The following is a 21,274-nucleotide window of genomic DNA, read 5'->3' on the forward strand; positions in this document are numbered from 1 at the left end:
GAATGTGGGACTGAGTGGTGAACTCTGAATGCAACGCAGAGGACTTGGATTTTGACATGAGAAGTGCCTGTGGTTTTCTGATGAGAGGTGCCTTGATAAAAATAGTGCTTATCAAATATTATTCTAGAGATTAGAACCGAGAAGCCAAATGAAAAAAAACCACAAAGCTCCTTACATTTTTCTACCAATTCATACCAGCAAAGCCTTCTCTGCTGGGTGGGCCACAATGAGATCTATCTTACAAGGGGAAGGATTTCATGACCGAAAGTTCTTGGTGTTTTCCCTAGGCTGCCATTAGGGCACAGACTGAAAAACTATCTAATTCTCACACATCTTATTTATTTTTTGCACCTGGTCTTCGTGTCCGATTTTTGTTTTAAGCGTACCACGCTAGCTACTTCCCTAAAACAGGCCATTCTGTACAGCATAACTGGACAGAGAGAAGAAATAAAATCAGCTATTCTTTAGGGGAAATTCGAGGGAGGAAAAAGATGGAACGTCACCAGTGGCCTGACTTCTTACTAAGGATAGAGCTGAATTTTAAATTACATATCCACTGCCCAGGCACTGTGGAGCTACTCAGGCCTAAACAAATCTCATAATGAAACGACACTGCTCTAGTTTCTTTCTTGTTTTATAGATGTATGTGTATGTGTGTTTTTCTGTACTGAATGCACAGACTCGGAGAAAGCCTGAAAAAACCCAGTCCTCTCTTTTATATGGCAGAAAGAACCCAGGAAACACAAACACAGCAGAGCACTTCCTCTTGCTGACAACCTTATGATTTCCCCTTAATGCACTGTTTTAGAACAGCAATTAATGTCATTTCCCATTATCTATAACACGGGATCAGCACTGCTTTTCTTTCCAACCGCCATCATGAAGGACATACAGAGGATCCACGTGCTGGTGAGACATGTCAAGACTGAGAGCCCAGAGCCTGAGAGCTCTGTTTATGTCCAGAAGAGGTGTGCGGCCAGGCAGTGGGAGCGAACTCACCCCTCCACCTTCTCACATCGCCTCCCCAGCCTCCCTCCCTTACGGGGCTCCCCTCGGCACTGCGAGGGAGAGCAGCTAGGGAAGAACCTTCCTGTTCAGCCCGTCTCCTTCTGCCGGAGAACGCTGGCTCGCTCTCAAGACTGCAAGCGTTTGACCACTGCACACAGCAGCGAGCGTGTCCCGTCGTTTTAGTCACATCCCTCACTCGGGGGTCAGAAAGCCAAGGACACACTGGTGATTTCCCTGGTTTTATAGGTCTCTACTCCCCCCGAGGCCTGCAACACATTTTTGGTTCTTGTGTTCAGAGCGCCCTGGCATCTGCAGTGTGGGAAACCTTAACTGAGGGCCAATGGCCCTACAGCTTCCCCCTATTAAAATGTGCAACTGGATTTCACATGCGTGTTTCAAACACCATTCAAGGCGTGATTTACAGGCTACTGTCTAGCCCCACAGCTGTTTTTTCGTCCCCCAGATGTAGCCACTTCTAGGAATCCACCACTCAGCTCCCTAGCAGACAGCCTTCCCATTTTCAACCTCTTCCGTCATTCTTGGGCATCCAAAACCTTGCAAGACCTACGTCAGAAGGATTCAAGAAAATATCTTTTGAACAGACACACTATTAATTTTTCTTTCCACTCTATCCATTCATGAGAACAGCCCATTTGATGCCTTTTTTCTGTTTACCCCACCTTAAACCTTTGGGTTTACCTCACCCAAATTAAACAAATCACTGTAGACCCACGGATCCAGGTTATTTATATACATTAAAAACAGCACAGGTCCAATGAGTTCTGTGTACGCCTCACTAGAGAGTTGCCACCCAGAGCTTTCACATTCATTATGTTCTTTCTTTAGAAGAAAGAAAAACACTTTTATATGTTGCCCAATTACCTCCCTGTGGCTGAACAGACCATCGGTGTTACGCAGAGACTTACTCAATATCGTTATCATCATGTTTCTGAGACCACCCTCCTCCCAAGGTCCTAACCTAGTCTAGCTTCCAAGAACCTGAAATCAGCCCCAAAAGGGTTAGGCTTCAGGCTGAGGGCTGTGGTTAGTTCAATACCATGCTGATAATGCCCTCTAAACATTTGATTTTAAGCTGCTGGGTGGCCAGAATGGTACTGTATCCATTTATGATGCTTCTGTGCGTTGCACACCTCCTGGCAGAAAGTACAGACTCAGGAAGTTGACTGAACTCTTTTTCAGCCTACACAGAGGGAGGCAAGCCATGCAGTGAGTAGTCTGCGGGATTCCCTTGTCCTGAGACTAAGACCCACCTTCCAAGGGGGGCGGGGGAGGAGGACAAAGGGAAAAGAAGGTACAACATGGAGAGAAATGTCCCAGGAAAAGCCTTTGCTGGGAATGGTGTTTGGATGTATCAACTTCACCCAAATGGTTCCACAAGCGTAGCTTCCATTTCAGATGAAACCAATTCATTGACAAGCATGTGAAACAAGACCTTACAATTTACATCCAATTCTATTTTGCCTTTTGTTGCAATATACCAATCTCTTACAAAGAACAGGATCTCAAGGTGCAGAGGGGACATCTTCTGTGGCCTTTCACATGTGCTCCCCCCACCTCCTCTCCACCCCTCACTCTGAGACTCTTAAGTTTTCCTGGAAAACAACAACAAACACAGGTTAAACTGCCACACAACAGCTGAGGAGACAGCGCGCTCACTTCATTCATTACAAGCCACCGTCGTAACAACAAGCCTTCATTGTTAAACAGAAGTCCTTCAAGACAGGAATACCGGCAAGGAGTTATTGTGTCTAAGCTGGTGTTTACTGATATGCAAAGGGAAAGGCCACTAAGTTCTACAACTCAGCAACAACAGCTTTTAATCCCAGGACTTACCTTTTCTTTTCCTCCCACTTGTCTTCGCCCAGACCTTGTGAATGAAGATTCCTCATTTACGCTTTTGCTATTTGGATAACCAGCCCACACGGACATGCTGGGCTGTCAGATCTTCAGGTTACCTGAGGATTCTATCTTTTTAAACCCTTACATTAAAAATAACCCCAAATTCATACGTGTCATAAATGGTCTCAAAAGCCAAAACTGCAATCAAAGGATGTAAAGTGCTGAATAACATGACCATTTATTAAATACCTACATGTGTCAGGTGTTGTGTGAGGCATTTTACACATGTACCTTTTCTCATTAATCTCTCAAGGCCATCGTGAAGTAGGTATCATTATCCAATTTGTCATGTGAGTCTAGGAAGCTAAGATTGCCCAGGAAAACACAACTGGCATTGAGAGAAGATTCAAAGCCAAGCCTTTATTCCAAAGAGCCCCTGAACTTTCTTGCCAGCCCACTAAGTTCCTCTCAAGGACCTAGTAGCAGACCTTGGGAAATAGTCCATTCCGTGACCTGGGAAGTATTCAGGCTAGGGGGTAGATAACTGGTTACCAGAGATGCCGCAGAAGGGATTCTAGCACGAGAGGCTCATGGAAGAGAGCAGCTCTCAGGTCTTCTACATCACTAAGAATCTCCAGACTCCCTCCTCTCCTAAGCACGAGATTCTGCAGTCATCTGAGGTGAGCTGAGTAATCAACACCCTTCTGTTTCTTGGGCGGATCAAAACAACAAGCCATCCTTTGCTCGCTCTGCCATACCCGCCATCTCTCGCTCTCATTCTCTCTCTCCTACAGCTTTAGTTACACTGCCAGCGAGGAGACCCCTTCCAGGGCTTCCCAGCTTTAGTCTGAAGCTTCCAAAAGTGGGCAGTTACACCCTCCTTCCAAATGACGCTTCCTCGACATCCTTCAGCCATTAACAGAAATCATTATGTTACCCCTAAATTATCTTGTGACCCCATCAGACACATGCCCCCACCCACTCACCCATTCCAGTCCCTCTGAATTCTGTCCTTAACTTACACATCTGGCACCCTGAACACTTCACAGCACATGTATTTTTTAGGACAAGACAGGATATCAATGAGTAAAAAAGTCAACGAAGAAAGAAATCTGCCTGGTATTCATCCTCCTCCTTGCTCACAACCACGGCGGAAGAATCCAACACGAACCCATCACACATGTGCTCTTTTCACAAGCAGCGGGCACACCAGTGCAGGGGCGTCTGGCCTCAGCACCAAACAGATGCTCACCGAGTTCACTTCACCCTCCAACTCCAATGTCTATACTGTTCCAACCTTTTCCCGTTTCTTCCTTCACTTGAACCGCCACGTTTTCGTGTCAGATTTTCCTCTAGAAAGAAGGATGGGCCGTTAACCCCAGCCCACCTCCCCCCACCCATGATTGATGGCGGCTCGGAAGCCCGGTTTTACCATTGGAATCTTCCACTTCTTCGGCCGGGGTGGCTTTTTGGGAGGAGGAGTGGTGGGCGTGCGAGGAGAGGAGACTGACAATCCTTGGCCTGGGGAGGGTCAGGGCTTTTCCGTGGACCTTGAGGGAGTGTTCCTTCAGCTGGCTGATGGTCATGGTGGAAAAGGCGCACCAAGAACACTTGTAGGCGTGCTCACCTGGAGGGAGACGGTCGGCGGCAGGGGAGAGGGAGGGGACAGGGGACGAGGCGGGTGGAAGACAGAACAACAGGGTCAGTGACTCCAGAGAGCCCGTCTCAAGCTGCACGGTCTGAGGACCCTCCCAGACCAACCCCCTGCCCACTGCCACGACCACAGGGCTCCTGGAGGATCGGAACTCTTTTAGGAGCTCCGTAAACAAGTGACCTGGTCCCTTGCCATCTCATGCTTTGTTTACAGGGATGAGCCTACGGTAGATTCCCCAGCAGAGAGTGAAACCAAATGTCTAGGTAGCTCCCTCGGCAAAGGCTGCCCGTCTGTCTCCCTCCCTCTCTGTACTAGAAATGACGATGTCAGTTTTCATTCCAGCCTTTGTATCATCCACAGAAAATAACACACTCCATTCTTATTCCAAGGGTCGATCGGTGGCTTTCCGAGCACGAAGTCACTCAGTGCAAACTGCTGTGCTATCCTCATAATTTACTTCCTTGCTGACTCTAGGCCTCCTGGATTCCACACATCCTACCTGTGGGGTTTTTTGGGACCAGTTCACGAACCTCAGCACAAACTCCATTTCCCTATCTAATCAATAGTACAGAAATGGGTGAAAGTCATTTCTTTAACCGAGAGAGGTGTGTTTATGTATATAAACGTGTGTCTGCATTTAGCTCCAATATTTTTCAATAAAAAGGACATGTAGGTAAAAATAAGTATTTTTCTTTCGTTAATTTTTATTGGAGTATAGTTGATTTACACTGTTGTGTTAGTTTCTGCTGTACAGCAAAGTGAGTCAGTTAAACATATACATGTATGCACTCTCTTTTAGATGCTTTTCCCATATAGGCCATCACCGAGTAGTGAGTAGAGTTCCCTGTACAATACCTATACAGTAGGTTCTTATTAGTTGTCTATTTTATACATAGTAGTGTGTATATTTCAATCCCAATCTCCCGATTTATCCCTCCCTCCCCCTCCCGCCCCCTTGGTAACCATAAGTTTGTTTTCTACAAAGTATTTTCCTTTTAATTGTTTTTATACCACTGAAATACAGCATAGATCGCTATGATCAAATTAAATGAGAGTATGATTTATCTTTGCCCTAAGTCAGCTTTTACATGAATTGCAATTTAAGAAGGGTGTGAAATGGGCATCCTTATGTCGCTGGACAGACAAACACTGGTACAATCAACTCGGAAAGCAATTTTGCTTTTTATAACAATAAGCTTAGAAAGCTCATGCCTGCAACTCAATAATTCCACTTCTGAGAATTTATATTAAGGAAATACCCTTGAATACTTAGAAATCTCTGTTTAGAAATATACATTATTTATGCTTGAAAAAGGGGCAAAACAACCTAAATTTCCAACCACTGGTAAGTGATTAAGTAAATGTGGGTATATCTTCTTGATAAATTACTATTCATGAAAATAAATTCTCGAAGAGTTGGCAATTCATAGAAAACTAAAATACTGAAACTCAGAAAAATAGAAAAGCATAATACACTTTAGATTAAATTATAATCATGACTATGGAAAATAATTATAGAGGAAATGGTTGAAAGGAAATATTATCAAACATTAACAACAGTGGTCTTCAGATAATAAGATTATGAATGGCTTGACTGTATTTCTTCTTTCATTTTCAATTTTTTTCTAATGAACATGTATTTTTAAAATTTATTTTCAAGTGAAACTTAAAAACCAGAGAAGAGGGAAAGGAAGGAGAGGAATAAGAGGAGAAAGGATTGTTAGTAACGAAGGTTTTGTGGACCAGTGAATATGAACTGAGGACAGCGCTGATGTGCTATAGACAAATGCTCACTAAAGCAGAGCAAGAATGAGCTAGTAAACCTCCACTCTTTTTTTTTTTTTTTTGCATGTGGGATCTTCCTGGACCGGGGCACAAACCCGCATCCCCTGCATCGGCAGGCGGACTCCCAACCGCTGCGCCACCAGGGAAGCCCTAAACCTCCACTCTTGCTTTTACCCTGCTGAGATGGTTACTTTCCTGCCACCCCGAAAATTACTAAGTGGTTTCATGTGAAGTGAGACCAGCATCTGAAGTCCCGCATTCAAGCCTCCTTTTCACCACTGATGACCCCCAAAGTGTGCATTTCCAAGAAAGCCTTGAAGAGACCCACACAAAACCTTGAATGAGGCAACATACTATAGCCCAAAGCAGAAGAGAAGCACAAAGAAGTCAGAGGACCCAAGCGAGAACACCAGTCAATTCCACACCCCTCAGACCATGACCTGTTAGCTACAGGATAATGCTGGGTATGAATAATGGTGTTTACTGAAATAATAAATATTATGTCATATTGTACACTACTGCTCTCCTTATTCCATTTCTCAGTTTTTCAGTGCAAACCTGGCTATATGAACCTTGGTGGGTGGTTATAAGTAGCATAACCTGAGAGAGAATTCAAATCCAGGTATCTGGTTAGTACACACTACCTTTTACCCTATAAAATAAAATAAAACACTCCATCTAGAACAGATGAGTCAAGAGTCTTCTGGAAAATGATTTGGCTTTCTCCAAGCCAAGCCACTCTCTGTAGCTAAGACCAAGTCATAGACACCAACGGTTCAAGGTGTGTGGAGAACTGGATTACGATGCTCCCACCCTCTCTCTCTGGATGCTTCCTTCCTGCAAACCAGCAAGCACAGAAGACCAGTCTGCTTGGTCAGCTCCAAGAATATACACTTCAGAATATACGCTGGGTTTTGAGTCTCTGTGGCTTCATCCGACACTGAGGGTGACAACATCTAACCTTTGGGACTGCCTTGAAGATTAATGCCCTGGAGTCAGTGTGTAGCCTGTGGCACTTTTTTAAAGTCTTTCCCACAGGCCAAATCACTTACCCAACTCCCACTGGTAAAGTGCTTTTGACAAGGCTGAGATCTATGGGGAAAACCCAGGATAGAGTCCTGAGAGAATAGTTTACGATATACACCAGTTAGAAAAGAGTGGTTTGAACCCCGAAGCCTCTTACTCCATGGACCTTAGTAAAATGTTCTGGAAGATATAAAAATACTAATAGATGGAGAAGAGCCCATACAGCTGATCTGCCATCCCCTCCCCCACCCCCAGTGGGCTGAAGGCATCCTGAAGGCTTCCGTAGTTTTACTCCATTAAGCCAGTTCAACGGGACCCAACCTTCAGGAAACAGCAGAGACATGGCTGTATTTCCACAGGGGGTGAGGACATGACAAAAGTGAAGGACTTGGGTTCTAGGCAGTTAATAAGAAGCTAATAAGGGAAGGGAAGCTAATAAGGGAAGGGAAGCAAATAAATGAGACAGAAGAATTCTAGTTGATTGAAAAATTTTAAACTAGAACTCAACTAGAATTCTAAACACCTTAGCTGAGGAAACTCAGCAGGGAGACTGGATCTCTAGAAGAATCTCTGACAGTATCGCTAGCTATTCTAAAGCTATTGGTTCCCCAATTTTCCTTTGTTTGTTGTAAGTTCCTCAAAGGCTGACAACACTTCTGAGAGGGCCACAGGCTGCTGCGGAGTCGGGCTTCTCAGAGGACTGGGGACATCCTGGGAGGAGGCCCCCCAGACCCTGCCACACTGCCTTTCTTACTCATGCCTCTTTCCTCTCTTGGATGAGTTCTGATTAGCCACCTGTGGGCATCCTCCATCACATGCCAAGTAGAAAAGAGCAGAAGAGAGAGGGAGGCAGCACCCTGTGAGTGACAAGGATGTAGGCTTTTGTTCTGGAGTCAAATTCTTAGTGAATGGGCTCTGTGGCCTTGAGCAGGACACTGGGTTTTGAGTCTCTGTGGCTTCATCCGACACTGAGGGCGACAACATCTAACCTTTGGGACTGCCTTGAAGATTAAATGAGACGATGAATATACCAGGCTTATTAGTACAGAGACTGGTACGTAAGGGATGTTCATGAGACGAGCACAATGAGATGGGATGATAGAGTGATGGAGATCAACACAACTCCTGGACACTCATGACCCAAGGTCATTTCTTATCTGGAATGTGGAAATGCATCTAAGGGCATCTCATGAGAAACCTCACACATCCTGAGGTCTCTGTGTCCCTTTGAACGTCCCCAAGATTATCACTTTATTTTAGTTGGAAATTATCTTCAGGAGATGTACCAATTCTTGCATTTCCATTAGAAAGTCCAGGTAATTTAGAAATTTCTCTAGAAAACAGAACCTGTGAGTAGCAAGGATCTGTCAGTAGGTATGTGTTAGTTGCATGAATCAACTATGACATGCGTGACACGGTACTTGGTATTATTTTGCCTTTGGGCCATTCTTTAATTTTTTTAATTAGATCAAAATAAAACAATACACAACCATCTCAAGAGAACCTTATTCTCATGTGTATGGAGCAAGAGACTTAAAAATTTCACTCACTGAAGACTATTAAATTTCAAACTCAGGGAACTAGTGCACCGCGAACACCAACTCACCAGCATGAGCTTTGAGGATGTGTGTCTTCAGCCGGCTGTTGTAGGAGGACTTGAAGGAGCAGAGCTTGCATCGGAATGGTTTATGGTGTCCGTGGTGGGTTTGCATATGGCGATCCAAACTTGATGCAGAAGAAGAGAAAAGGAAATGACAATATTAAAAATTGCATCCAACATTTTCTCATTGCCCTTTTCCAGAAATCCTATTTCTAAGCTGTTCAAAGTCATTTTGTTACTTTCCAAGGATGGTGCTTACAGGAGGGAAAAAACAAACAAACAAACGCAAACTGGCAAGAGTTGGAGAAGCTAAAGGAAAGAAGAGATCAAAATTTTTTTTGGATTGAGAGACATGGCAATGGAAACAGGTCTTGGTAGACTTATTTTCCCTTCTCTAAAGCACTGTGAAGTAGAAGAGGACGTCTAAAAAGAAAAGGTACAATATGGACAAATTTAAGTTTTCTGAAAAGTCAATGAGATGCCTATCAAAGAGTCCTTGAACTTATACCATAAAAAAAAAAAGGGAATTAGAGAAATTTTGCATGTAAAAAAAGGCTGACTTTCTTCTTAAACCTTAATTCCGCTGTGAACACTTGAGCAGGGCACTTGCAATGGGCTATTTTCGAGGTCTTTCTAAATATGGAGGTCCAGTGCAGGTGTGTTTACAGGAAATCATGTGATCCAAAGGCTGGCCATGCCTTCTGATAAAACCATGTTTGCTGTACATCCATATTCCAGAAGCAACTTATAAAGAAATGATTTAATTATAATTTCCCAGTATTTCATAATAATTACTACTCTAAAAAAATAATAAATCTACCAAACGAGGTGTGGGAAGATGTTCTAATTTAATTTGTATCAATGCCCCGGAGAACTAGATTCCATTCTAAATAACTCATATGGGAACAGTACTGCTTACCATTTAAATATATAATGTTCTCCCAAGCTCCAAAGCAGCCCTTTCCACACTGCCTAAGGACACCACCCGCTGAATGTCCTTCAGCTATCTTAAACTCAACCAGCCTGAAACAAACACGTCAGTTTTTTAAAATCCCAAACAAATTCTCTTCTTCATTCCCTTCTTTGTAGAAAGAACCCTTCCAAGCTGTCAGTCAACCGGCCTGGAAACCTCTGTGCCATTTGTACTGTACCCTGTCCCTCTTCCCCTCCAGTAAGCCAATTTTCCCAAGACATGAAGATCCTCCTTCCCTCAACTGTTCCCAAAGTTCCATTCTAACTTCGTGGATCAGCTACTATCACTGTCTCCTAATTGGTCTCCCCCATCTTTTTTCCAACTCAAAAGCACAAGCGATGGAGTCAGACTGCCTGAGATCAAATGCCAGCTATTACTCATAAGCCGAGTGGCCTTGGGCAAGTTCCATAACCCCTCTGTATTAGAAGGCCTCGCTTCCCTTATCTAGGAAAGGGAGATGATAATGGGACCATACCTCATAGGGCTGTTCTGAGAATAAAATGAGATAATACTTGAAGGCACGTAGCACAGTGCCTGGCACACAGTGAGGCTCAATAAATGTTAGTGATTAAGATGCCTTTACTCGTTTCAGAGTCTTCCTTTTACCAGTAGTATTACAGAGCACTAATTCTGCATTCAAAGACCCCCCCAAATGCAGTCTCTACTCAGGTATTCAGACTTTACCTTCTACTATTCCTTTACATATCACTTAAAAATTAGTCCAACTAGACCGCCAGCTGGTCCCTCCTAAGCATCGATCTCTTCCTCAGGGCCCTACTCTCTCATCGTTTCCTCCACGTTGCATGTTCTTTCCAAACTTGGCAGGTCCTGTCTTCCTACTTCGAGACTTGGCTCCAGTGCTCCCTGTTCCATAAAACCTTCCCGATTCTTCCAAAGTAGATGTACCATCTCCCTTCTTTGAAACTTCATTGCATTTTATTGATACTTTTTTTTTTTAAAGACATGTGCCTTGTTTTGCCAAGTCATTTGCGCGCTTGCTTTACTTGTAACACGACTAGACCCTAAGTTCCCTGAGATCACCGACCACGTCCTGTTCATCTTTATATTCCCCCAAAGCCTCAACAACAGGGCATATTCACTTATCCACAACGATTTATTGAGGTTGTGTGTGTCAGAAAACGTTGAGTTGCTGTCCAACAAATACTTATCGAACGGATGAGAACTACACAAGTTTGAGGCCAGGGCATGAATCTGATGACAAAGATTGGATACTAGGCTCTGTATAATCATAAAAGAGTTTGCAACCCATCCTAACCTCTGTGGAAGCATCACCTCTTCCTGCCTTTCAACAGACACTAACTAGCACTTTATCTTTTTTAAGAAGCAAACAGCCCATCACTTCTTTTCAATTATGATAAAAATAAACAGCGTGTCAGTCTCACCATCAGTCACCTTCATCCAAGACTGCAGAACACGTTATTGAAAAATTTCTTTCTCATACAGTCGCGAGAGAAAGGCAACAAAAGGTTGTTTCTTCTCAGAACCATCCCTCTTCCTATCGACCCGAAAAGCCTCACACAAAAACCCAAATTTTCAATTTCAAAGCTGTGCCTGGTAGCAGGAAGCTCCGTCTCCTCAACCCACCCTGTACCTCAGGCAACTCTCTGGCATCGATAAACTTCTTTACCATTCCAGGTCTTTTTAAAAAGGCCAAGCGATGACCCTCTGGTCATATGGGTTAAAAAGTCCTAATTTTACCTCCTTAGCCGCTTCAAATTTCCCAAACGGAACTTTACTTCCTCAAATGATGATTTGGTTCTGGATCAACGTTCGACAGATGCACCAGTAAACTCATCTACCCTCTGGTCTTTCCTTGTGTAAGTCACAGCAATACCTCCAAAATTATCATTTAAGAAAATGCCCAATTTAGAAAACTCTAATTCAAAGAGATACATGCATCCCAATGTCCATAGCAGCACTATTTACAACAGCCAAGACATGGAAGCAACCTAAACGTGCATCGACAGACGAATGGATACAGATGTGGCACATATATACAATGGAATATCACTAGGTCATAAAAAAGGATGAAATAATGTCATTTGCTGCAACGGGGGTGCAACTAGAGATGATCATACTTAGTGAAGTAAGTCAGACACAGAAAGACAAACACCATATGATATCACTTGTATGCGGAATCTAAAAAACATGACACAGATGCACTTATTTACAAAACAGAAATAGACTTACAGACATAGAAAACAAACTTACGGTTACCAAAGGGGATAGCGGGGGCCAGGGAGACCGAATTAGGAGTTTGGGATTAACAGATACACACTACTTCAGGGGTCCCCCAAGCAGGCCGCAGAAAGTGAGCGGCGGGGGAGCGAGTGAAGCAAGCTTCATCCGCCACTCCCCATCGCTCACATTACCGTCTGAACCAACCCCCCCGCCCCGTGGAAAAAACTCTCTTCCAAGAAACTGGTCCCTGGTGCCAAAAAGGTTGGGGACCCCTGCACGACTTTATATAAAATAGGTAAACAACAAGGACCTACTCTATAGCACAGGGAACTATACTCGATATTTTGTAACAACCTGGAATGGAAAAGAGTCTGAAAAAGAATGCGTATATGTATTGTGTGTGTGTGTGTGTGTGTGTGTGTGTATAACTGAATCACTCTGCCGTACGCTTAAAATTAACACAACCTTGTAAATTAACTATACTTCAATTTTTTTTTTCTAAATGCCCGATTTCGCCAAATCTGATGTCAGGCAAACAATCTCCTGTTCTCAGCCCCATTTGACCGGTGGGGTGACAGAGGCTCAAGGTAACACAGCCAACTGAACGGCAGGCCTGAACCATGAGCGAGGCCTTCAGACGCCTCCAAGCGCTCCTGCCTTCCACCTCCTCCAGTTACCACTTGCACCCACTCGGTGAGCACTTACTTGTGCCTGAAAGCAGAAACAAAGGAGCAATACTGGCAGCTGTACTTGTCCTCGCGGGTAAACATGGCCAGGGCCAGATGGCTCCTCTCATGAGAACGCAGCCCCTGCATGGACATCAGGACTCTGTCACATTGACTACAATGGTATCCCCCCGGCCGGGTTTCATCCTCCAACATTCCATCAAGCAAGCAGTGTTCACCATCCACCCGGTCCGCCAGGGCGCCACTGGCATCTTTGGCTGCTTCCAGTCCATCCAGGAACAAGTGGGAAGGGTCTTCAGCCTCCTGCTAAGAGAACCACACACACACACATGCCCCACCAACAAAATAAATATCCATCATCATTGCTCCCAGCTCTCCTCCTCTCCCTTCATTCTCCCAAACTCCTGTTAAGCATTTCCTGTTAAGGTTTCCTCCCCTGCCTCTCCAGCTCCCCCTAGAGGGAGGGCAAACCCAACTGCCATCCTTCATGCAGTGGTGGTGATGTGAGGGCAACATATCCGGACACAGGTTGCTACTGTCTGGGAAAAGTGAGGGAGCGGCTCTCCCACTCTGAAGACAGTTCACTCACTTACCTTCTATCTTAAAGAGAAAATTCAAATTGGGATCCTACCGAAACTGATATAAAGCAGGTTAGGGTTATCGGCTCAGAGAAAGGAAGAGAGGAAGGAAGGGGAAAAAGGAGAATGGTGTGGTATGGGCGCTTGGGAGCCTTGGAACACCCTCGGGAAATGAAGGAAACTGGAAGATCCAGCTCTCTGCCACCACGCTCATCCCCATCTCACAGGCGGTGACATCACCCCTTGACCGAAGGTTGCTATACAATCAATTCAAAAAATTAAGAAGCAGCCTAGCCTGGTTTGGGGCGGCTCCTTCGGATTACCGATTACACGGGAAGAGCCGCTGTCTCCCTTGAGCAATTACGGGACGCAAGGCTAGGACACACCCTGGTGGCGGGCAAGAAGCTGACTGATGCTGTCCCCGTGCCACTCACTGCTGTGCCGCCAGCCGCAAGGCTTCAGTCTTCAATGGGAAGAGCGGAAGCTTCGCCTCCACGCCACATCGGCAAAACAGGACTCGAGATCAAGAAGGGCCGATGACAGAAATGCATTCACGTATCGAGAGAGAGAGAGAGCAGAGCCCTGAACTGACTTCTCTGCTCAGCACTAAGTGGTCAGCAATACCCTGGCAGGCAGGGATGGCAGCTCGGTCACTGAAACAGTGGCTCATTTAAGGATTATGATCTTCAAACCAGGTGGCCTAATACTGGTCGGGGGCAGAGAGAAGGTGCTCGCCAGCAACACAGAGGGAGAGGGGATGGAGGAGACAAATCAGGTCAAAGGGCTCACAGGGCCAACTGTGACCTGAAGGCTTTCAGTTTTAGATCTAACGTTTCTGAACGCTCCTCCGGGGACCCAGGATAAGAAGTAAAAGACAGATTCTCCCGGGCTCTCTGCACCATCGCCAGATGAGAACAGCAAGAAGTCAGGCAGTGGGAGGCGCAGAAGAGGATGGGAACAGAACCCACTGGACTCCTCTCAAGAGCCCGGGCCGCTGGCAAAAGCAAACACCTAACGGCACTAAATGCAGCATAGAAGGGAGACCCAAGGCCTCCTGTACCGAGAGGCCCGGATCTTCTGTTTCCACCAGACTATCCGCGTGGAAGGGAACCAGATCGAAACGCAACCGGGTCGAAACACGGAAGATGAGGAGGATCCAACCTGTAAAGAAATCAAAACAAGCCAGACCGATCCCAGCATAACTCAGGAACGCCCACATTTGGGGTCGCCCTTTCCTGAGCGGCTCTGAGCAACGGCGTGAATTAGGAACTCGAAGGGCTCACACACAAGACTCCTCATCCAGACCTTCCCAGTGCTCACCTTCACGGCGGCTGACACGGCCGGGACACTGCCGTACTGGACGTGCTTGCGCAGGTGGTTGCAGATGGCCCGGAGCGTCGGATGCACTTCCACACAGAATTTACATTTGTAGCCCACCACCTTCCTCTCCTTGATCTTTGGCACCTCTTCTAAGTGACCAAAAGGCTGGTAAAATACAGTGGTAGCCATCAGTACTCCGAGCCCTCCCTCAATGGCCGGCATTTATTCTTGCAGCTTACTAGCAGATTTTACGTTAAAGCAGATTAGCAGGTTAAAAACCAAGGGAGATAACACGGCGAGCAGTTTTACATAACAGATTCGTCAGGGGCAAGGCGCGCTGCCCACTGTGCGCGCGCGCGCGCGCGCGCGCGCGAGAGAGAGAAGTCTCCAGAACCCAAACAGGTTACGACTTGTGAGGAGAGAAGATCTCGGTGCTGAAGCCTCATTGTCACTGCCACCAAGTTATCTGGTTTTCAAACCAATTTTTCAACTACACAGGCGAAACGTCGCATAGCTACGCCATTAGCGCACTTCTTGACCAAAAAAGAAAAAAAAAAAAGATGAAGAAAAAAAAAACTCTACTCCTGGAGACGTTAGGTTCCTGTAGCCGACACTGCAAACCAAGACATGGCCGAGAAGCGCTAACGATACCAAGAGACGGCCCGCAACTGCCTTGGGAAAGAGAGCGAGCGTTGTCCTGTAACTAGGCCTCGGATAAGGCTACTTGGCAGAGAGAAATACAGAAAAGCCACCCGACCCTCCCCTGGGGAACCTTGGGAGGGGCCAGAGGGAGGGGGCCGGGGAGAAGGGTGAGCGTAGAACACGGGGGGGATAATCAAGCTCGAAATGTTTAATTGACTTATTGAGCTCTCTGGCAGGCTAAGTCACTAGGAAGCCCGTAGCGGTTTGGCTGGCAGCGAAGACGTGCATGTGGGCACCAGTGATGAGAGGCCTCCTGGGGGAAGGGAAAGCAAAACATATCCTTACCCTCTCTTGTTTGAAATCTGCAAAAGCACCATCTGCATATTTCTGCTTGCTCAAAAGCTGTTTCCTCCTCTCCTGACGTTTGGCACGCTTCTGGAATTCCTCATTGTGAATGTTCAAGTGTGAGGTCAGCTCCGCCGTGCTTTGCAGTTTGCTATCGCAGTGCTTGCACTGGTAGGCGGAGTTCTGCGGGCGGGGGCCGCCGCCCAGGATGACGAAGTCCCTCTTGAGGTCCCGGCTGTGGTGGTCCGTGTAATGCATGCACAGCAGCTCCGCCGTGCTGAAGGACAGCTTGAAGCACCTGATGCAGCGGAACGGGAGCCACTCGATTTCCTGCCCTTCGCTCCCCTCCACCTCGGCTTTCTCGAAGCCGCCTCTCTCCTCCTCTTCCATCAGCACCGGCTTCTCGTGCTCGTCGGCGTAGACGGCGGTGAAGTAGCCCCCCAACTTGCTGGCGTGCTGCTTCTTGGGGAACACCCCCGGGTGGCGCTTCATGTAGTGGGACACGATGCCCTTCTTGCTGAAGGACTGGAAGGGGCACAGGGAGCACTTCTTCTTCTCCACGGCGCGCCGGAGCTCCTCGCTGAGCTGCGGGGAGTCGTCCTTGGGCGGCGACGGGATGATCACCTTGTTGGGCTTGTCGCTGATGGTCCTGGAGGCCGCCAGGCAGTGGGTGTAGTAGGCGTCGATGTCGTGGCGCTTCTGGTAGTGGGCGGCCAGCCCTTTGCGGATGGGGTTGGTGTAGGCACACAGGGCGCACTTGAAGAGGTTGTTCTTGCCCTCGGGCTGGGCGCGTACGTTGTTGTGCTTGATGCGGTAGTGCCGGGCTATGCCCTTCCGCGTGGAGCAGAAGTACTTGCAGAGCTGGCACCGGAACACAGTGTGGGACACCAGGTGCGAGGTAGCGAAGTGAGACGTGGACACGGGCTCCTCTCCCACCTCGTCCTCGGTCACGGAGACTTGGGAGGGGCTCACTTCAGTGGTTATCTCGGGCTCGAGGGTCACGGGCAGCTTCGGGGGAGACTGGGAAAAGACATCGAACTCGGGCTGGTTGTGATACTTCTCGTAGTGGATCTTGAGCTTCTCCAGAGTGCCGTGCGTGTAGGGACACAGTTTGCAGCGGTAGGCGCCGTACCCTTGCTTGAAGATCCTGCTCGTCTCCTCCACGTCGTTCTGGGCTATGTCGGCGGACTGCTCCACGTCGTGCACGAAGTCCTCGGCAGTCACCTTGATGGACGGGTGTCGCTTCTGGTAGTGGGTCAGGACGCCGTGGATGCGGGTGTTGATGTAGGGGCAATGCCTGCATTTGTAGACGGCGCCCGGGTTGATGTCGATATCCTGGGCAAAGTCAGCAGCCTTCACTTTCATGCCTGGGTGCTTCTTCCCATAATGGGTCAGAAGGCCGTGCAGGTTGTTATACTCAGACTGGCACACGGTGCACTGGTACGGGGTAGAGGAGATGGCGGGGTTGGCTGACGCTAGCTGGAGGCTCTTCTCTGGGGAAAGCCTGGCATCCTCGGGGCATTCAGCTTCCTGCTCGGGGAGCGGGGCAGGCATACTGTTTTCACAATTCACAGGGCCCACGAGCTCTTCAGGCGGAGGGATGGGATTCTCGACAGCATCTTTCTCCTTGATGATATCCAGCAGCACGGACTCGTCCCCATTCATGGCCCAGGGGTGGAACGCTTGGTAGTGATTGGTGATGTCCCAGATGGAGACGGCCTCAAAAACACAGTCTCGGCATCTGTACGTTTTGGCTTCAGCTGGCATCGTGAGAGAGGGAGGGGATGGGTCCGGCCCAGCCCAGAGCTTGGTGGCCATGTACGTATAATCAACGTAATGCTCGGGATGCCTCCTCTGGTAATGGAGGAGCAAACCGTTGGGATCTGTGTGGGAATAGATGCACCACTCGCAGTGGTAGCCAGATTCTATCAAGCCATCCAGAAATGCCCACCGCATGATGGACGTGACCGTGGCCTTCAGGGCGGGGTGGTCTTTCTTGATATGCTTCCTCAGGGCGTAAAAGTAGGGGGAGGTGTACGAGCACTGACGACACTTGAGCGCCCGGAGTTTCGTTCTGTCCCGCTCCACGTTCGAGGCGGGGACCAGCACGCAACCGGCAGGCTTCTTCTGGTTACGGTCGCAGAGGCTTCGGATGGTGGCCGTGTGCTGCCGGATCACGTCCGCGTTGGCCTTGAAGTCTCGGTGCTTCTTCTGATAATGGATGAGGACACCTTTGACCGTGCGGTTCCCGTAATCACAGTGCTGGCAGAAGAACATCTCACTCTCCGCGGGAGGGCCGTCTCTCTCGGAGCCGCTCCGGCTGAGCTGCTGCCTGGGGGCCGGTGCCCGGGGGGAGCCTTGGGGCCCATCGGCCCCTCGCGTCATTGCGGCTGTGGGAGGAGCCTGTCTGATATATTTGGCGGTAACCTTTATCTCTGGGTGTCTTTTCTGGTAGTGGACAAGGACTCCCACAACTGACCGATTGCTGTAGGAGCAGTGTTTGCAGTAGTAAAGCTCGGTACCGAGGTCTGGTGGCGGGGGCGGTGGGGGGGGTGGGGAACCCATGGCGGATATTTTGGGAGACACTGGAGCACCCACCTCAAATGACAACCGAGAAAGGGCAGAGCCCCTGTCCACAGACACCATTCGCATGGTTTTCTGGATCCTAAAGTAGGAGGCCTTTTCTTCCGGGTGTTTCTTCTGATAATGAACCAACACAGAGTGCATGTTGGGGCTCGCGAAGGAGCAAACGTCACAATCGTACACGACAACGGTGCTGACCGAGGGGTCCTTCTGATTTTCACATTCTGGAGGAAAGGTCTTGGAAGGGGTGTTCTTAGGGAACGGAGCTGGCACCCCGCCGCCACGGGCCACGGCAGCGGACGCGGCCATGTTCTTGGGAGCCGAGTTCAGGATCTCCCTCAGCGTCTGGGACTCCGTGTTCGGCCCCTCCTGCTGCTCCACCACGTAGCTCGAAAATATCATCGCATTGTTAATCTTGACGGTGGGGTGCATTCTCTGGTAGTGCGGCATCAGGCTTCGGACGTTGGGGCTCGTGTAGGAACAAAACCGACACCGGTAGATCAGGTCCGAGTGGTCGAAGTTGAGAACGTTCATGGCTTCCGGGTGGTGTTCGCCGTAATGCTGCTGCAGGTCTTCGAAGTTGGTGTAATCGATGTAACATTCCAGGCACCTGTACACTGCACTGTGATCGTTGGGGTCCAAGATGTACCTGAAGCTGAATTTAATGTACGGGTGCATGCGCTGGTAGTGGGTGCTGACGCTCCGGGCAGATTTGTTGTTAAAGTCACAGTGTTTGCAATAATAAAGCCTCCCCGAGTCGCTGAAGTCCGCGTTTTCATTACCGTGCTCAGTTCCGTAGATAGGAGTCTGGGTGTTGAGCAGAGCGGCGCTGGAAACCTGGTGATCTTTCATGTTCGCGGAGGAGCCATAATAATCCTCTTCGTCTTCCGAAAGGGTGAGCTCTATCTCAGCCCCGTTGGTGGCATTGTAATCGTGGGTGACAGTTCTGAAGTTGGGCTCCTTCTGGGGCTCAGGGGCGTCTCTCGCCCAGATCTGCTGCGCTGAGAAGGACGTGGGCACCTCCAGGACGGGCTCTGGTGGCTCTTCCTCCCGGTCCAGCTCCACCTCGATCTCCACCTCGTTGTCTTCCTCCTCCTCCTCATCATCCTCCACGTTGATCACCGCATCTTCCTGCTGTTTGGTTTGGTTAATTCTGCTCTGCAGGTTGCTCGCTATCTCGTCAATCCGGGTCCTCTTCTTCACGGGCGATAAGTCGAGAGGAAAGTCATTAGCGAGTTTCCTAGAGGCCTTAGCTACAAAGTTGTTCTTGGAGGACAGCCCAAGAATTGAGGTCTGACTTTTCTTCACAGTGTTGCTGGAAGAGGGGTGGCTGTCTGTCTCGCCGTCCGCTGGCAGGCTGGAGGGCTGCCCCTCGAATTTTGGCAAGTTGTCGCAGAAGGAGTGTTTGTGCTGCTGATGCACCCTCAGCCCTTTCAGCGTCGTGGTGGAGTAATTACACATGGTGCACTTGTAGGGGTGCAGGGGCGGGGCCTGCGCGGGCGGCGGGGGCGGGGGCGGCACCTGATGGGGCGGCTGCAGCTGCGGCGGCTGAGGCTGTGACGGGGGCGGGGGCGGCGGCGGCGGCGGGGGCGGCTGTTGCTGCTGCAGGGGCTCCAGCACGACCCCCGACTTTCTCCCATTGATGCTCGAGCTCTCGTAAGACACGACACCTTCGTGCAGCGGAGAGGCGATGCTTTCACTCTGGGAATTCACGGCATCCCAGTCTGACGTTGTACCCGTGTGACACTGTTTGTGAGCCCCAAGTTTTAACGAGCTCTTGCAAGTAAATGGACATTCATCACATTTGTAGACGGCTGTCTTTCCGGATAAGTGGATGTTTTCTATGTGACGGGAGATGCTACGTCGATGCATGGTGAGGAACGGACAAAAGGGGCACTGGAACCTGTTCATGAATCTTCTAAATGGGATCCCCTTGGTCTCCAATAACTTGTTGCCCTCTGAGCCCACCAGCTGCTCCGCGGACATGCCTGCCGTCTGATGGTCCAGAGCAGTTAAGCCGTTCTCACTGTCTATTTCATTTAACTCTTCATCGGAACTAGAGTCATTCAGCATGCTGTTAGTTTCCAGGTCGGCAGAAGAATTGGTCATGTCAGTCATTCCGTAACGGGATCTCTCCGCCAAGTTGACGAGGCCAGAATTGTGAGGTGACTTCGGCTTCATCTGAGGGTAAGACATGGGCGAAAACTTGGAAGCGGAAGAAGAATTGGGTCTCATGATGGAGTTGCCGATGGAGCCCCTGAAGGTGGAGACGTTAGTGTTGGGTAGCTCCCGGCTGGCAGCATTCACAGACAGATAGGTGGAGTTAGACGTGGGGCTGGGAGCGTTCTTGTTCTGCACATCAGGCAGGTTAGTCCCTTCCTGCTGCTGCCTGAGACTGGACAGGATCTTGACCATGCTGCGGTGTTTCTTCATCATGTGGTCACACCAGCGTTCCCGGCGGGGGGTCTGATAGCTGCACCACTCACAGCAGAAGTTGCCTCGAGACTTGGTCAGAGGCTTGACCATAGATTCTAGGATGCTGCGCTCCACGACCTCCGCCGGCAGCTCCTTGCAGGGGTCCTGCAGGGACACGGGTGGGACCACTGGGTCTGGCATCGGAGCAGGGGCAGGGGGAGGAGCAGTGGTCTCCTTCAAATTGTTTTTGTGATACATCTTCTGATGCTTAATTATTCTTGCCCTCCTTGGTGACTTGTATGTGCAAAACTGGCAAGAGAAGACCTTTCCGAATCCCTCGTGCATCATGATATTATAATTGAAGGATCCTGGAACAGGAGGTCCCGCCGAACTCCCTTCAGCTTGAGCCCCGTGGACCTTCCTAGTGTGTTCAATGAGGAGGTTTTTTGACCTGAAGTAGCGTACGCAGAACTTGCATTGAAAAAACTTGTTTGTTGGTTTGGGATTAGAGGCAATATGCTGACCGTAATATCCTGGACTATGGCCATAGTAACTTCCGGTCCCCAATGCAGTTGCATTTTGACCTAAAGAGAAGGC

General features: G+C 48.6%; 1 protein-coding gene across 10 annotated transcripts in view; it reads right to left on the minus strand.

Annotated features, from left to right (window-relative positions):
- The window catches only part of ZNF462 (zinc finger protein 462), a 144,531-nt gene that overhangs the window by 63,117 nt on the left and 60,140 nt on the right, over nucleotides 1-21,274 (minus strand). For 4 of the 10 annotated variants that reach the window (XR_004350411.1, XR_004350412.1, XM_032635375.1 and 1 more), the window contains exons 3-7: nucleotides 15,680-21,261; nucleotides 14,693-14,857; nucleotides 12,814-13,100; nucleotides 8,940-9,058; nucleotides 4,301-4,495 (exon numbers count right to left, since the gene is read on the minus strand). Coding sequence is in view for 7 of the 10 variants with exons in the window: in XM_032635375.1 (XP_032491266.1) it covers nucleotides 4,301-4,495; nucleotides 8,940-9,058; nucleotides 12,814-13,100; nucleotides 14,693-14,857; nucleotides 15,680-21,261 (6,348 nt within the window). In the remaining 3 variants the exon portion in view is untranslated. Of the gene's footprint in view, nucleotides 1-3,949; nucleotides 4,221-4,300; nucleotides 4,496-8,939; nucleotides 9,059-12,813; nucleotides 14,534-14,692; nucleotides 14,858-15,679; nucleotides 21,262-21,274 lie in introns of those variants that run through there. The other 6 variants (XM_032635378.1, XM_032635380.1, XM_032635377.1 and 3 more) reach the window with 6 other exon arrangements.

This window comes from Phocoena sinus, chromosome 6 (genome assembly GCF_008692025.1).
Source record: "Phocoena sinus isolate mPhoSin1 chromosome 6, mPhoSin1.pri, whole genome shotgun sequence".
In the NCBI taxonomy this organism is placed as follows: domain Eukaryota; kingdom Metazoa; phylum Chordata; class Mammalia; order Artiodactyla; family Phocoenidae; genus Phocoena; species Phocoena sinus.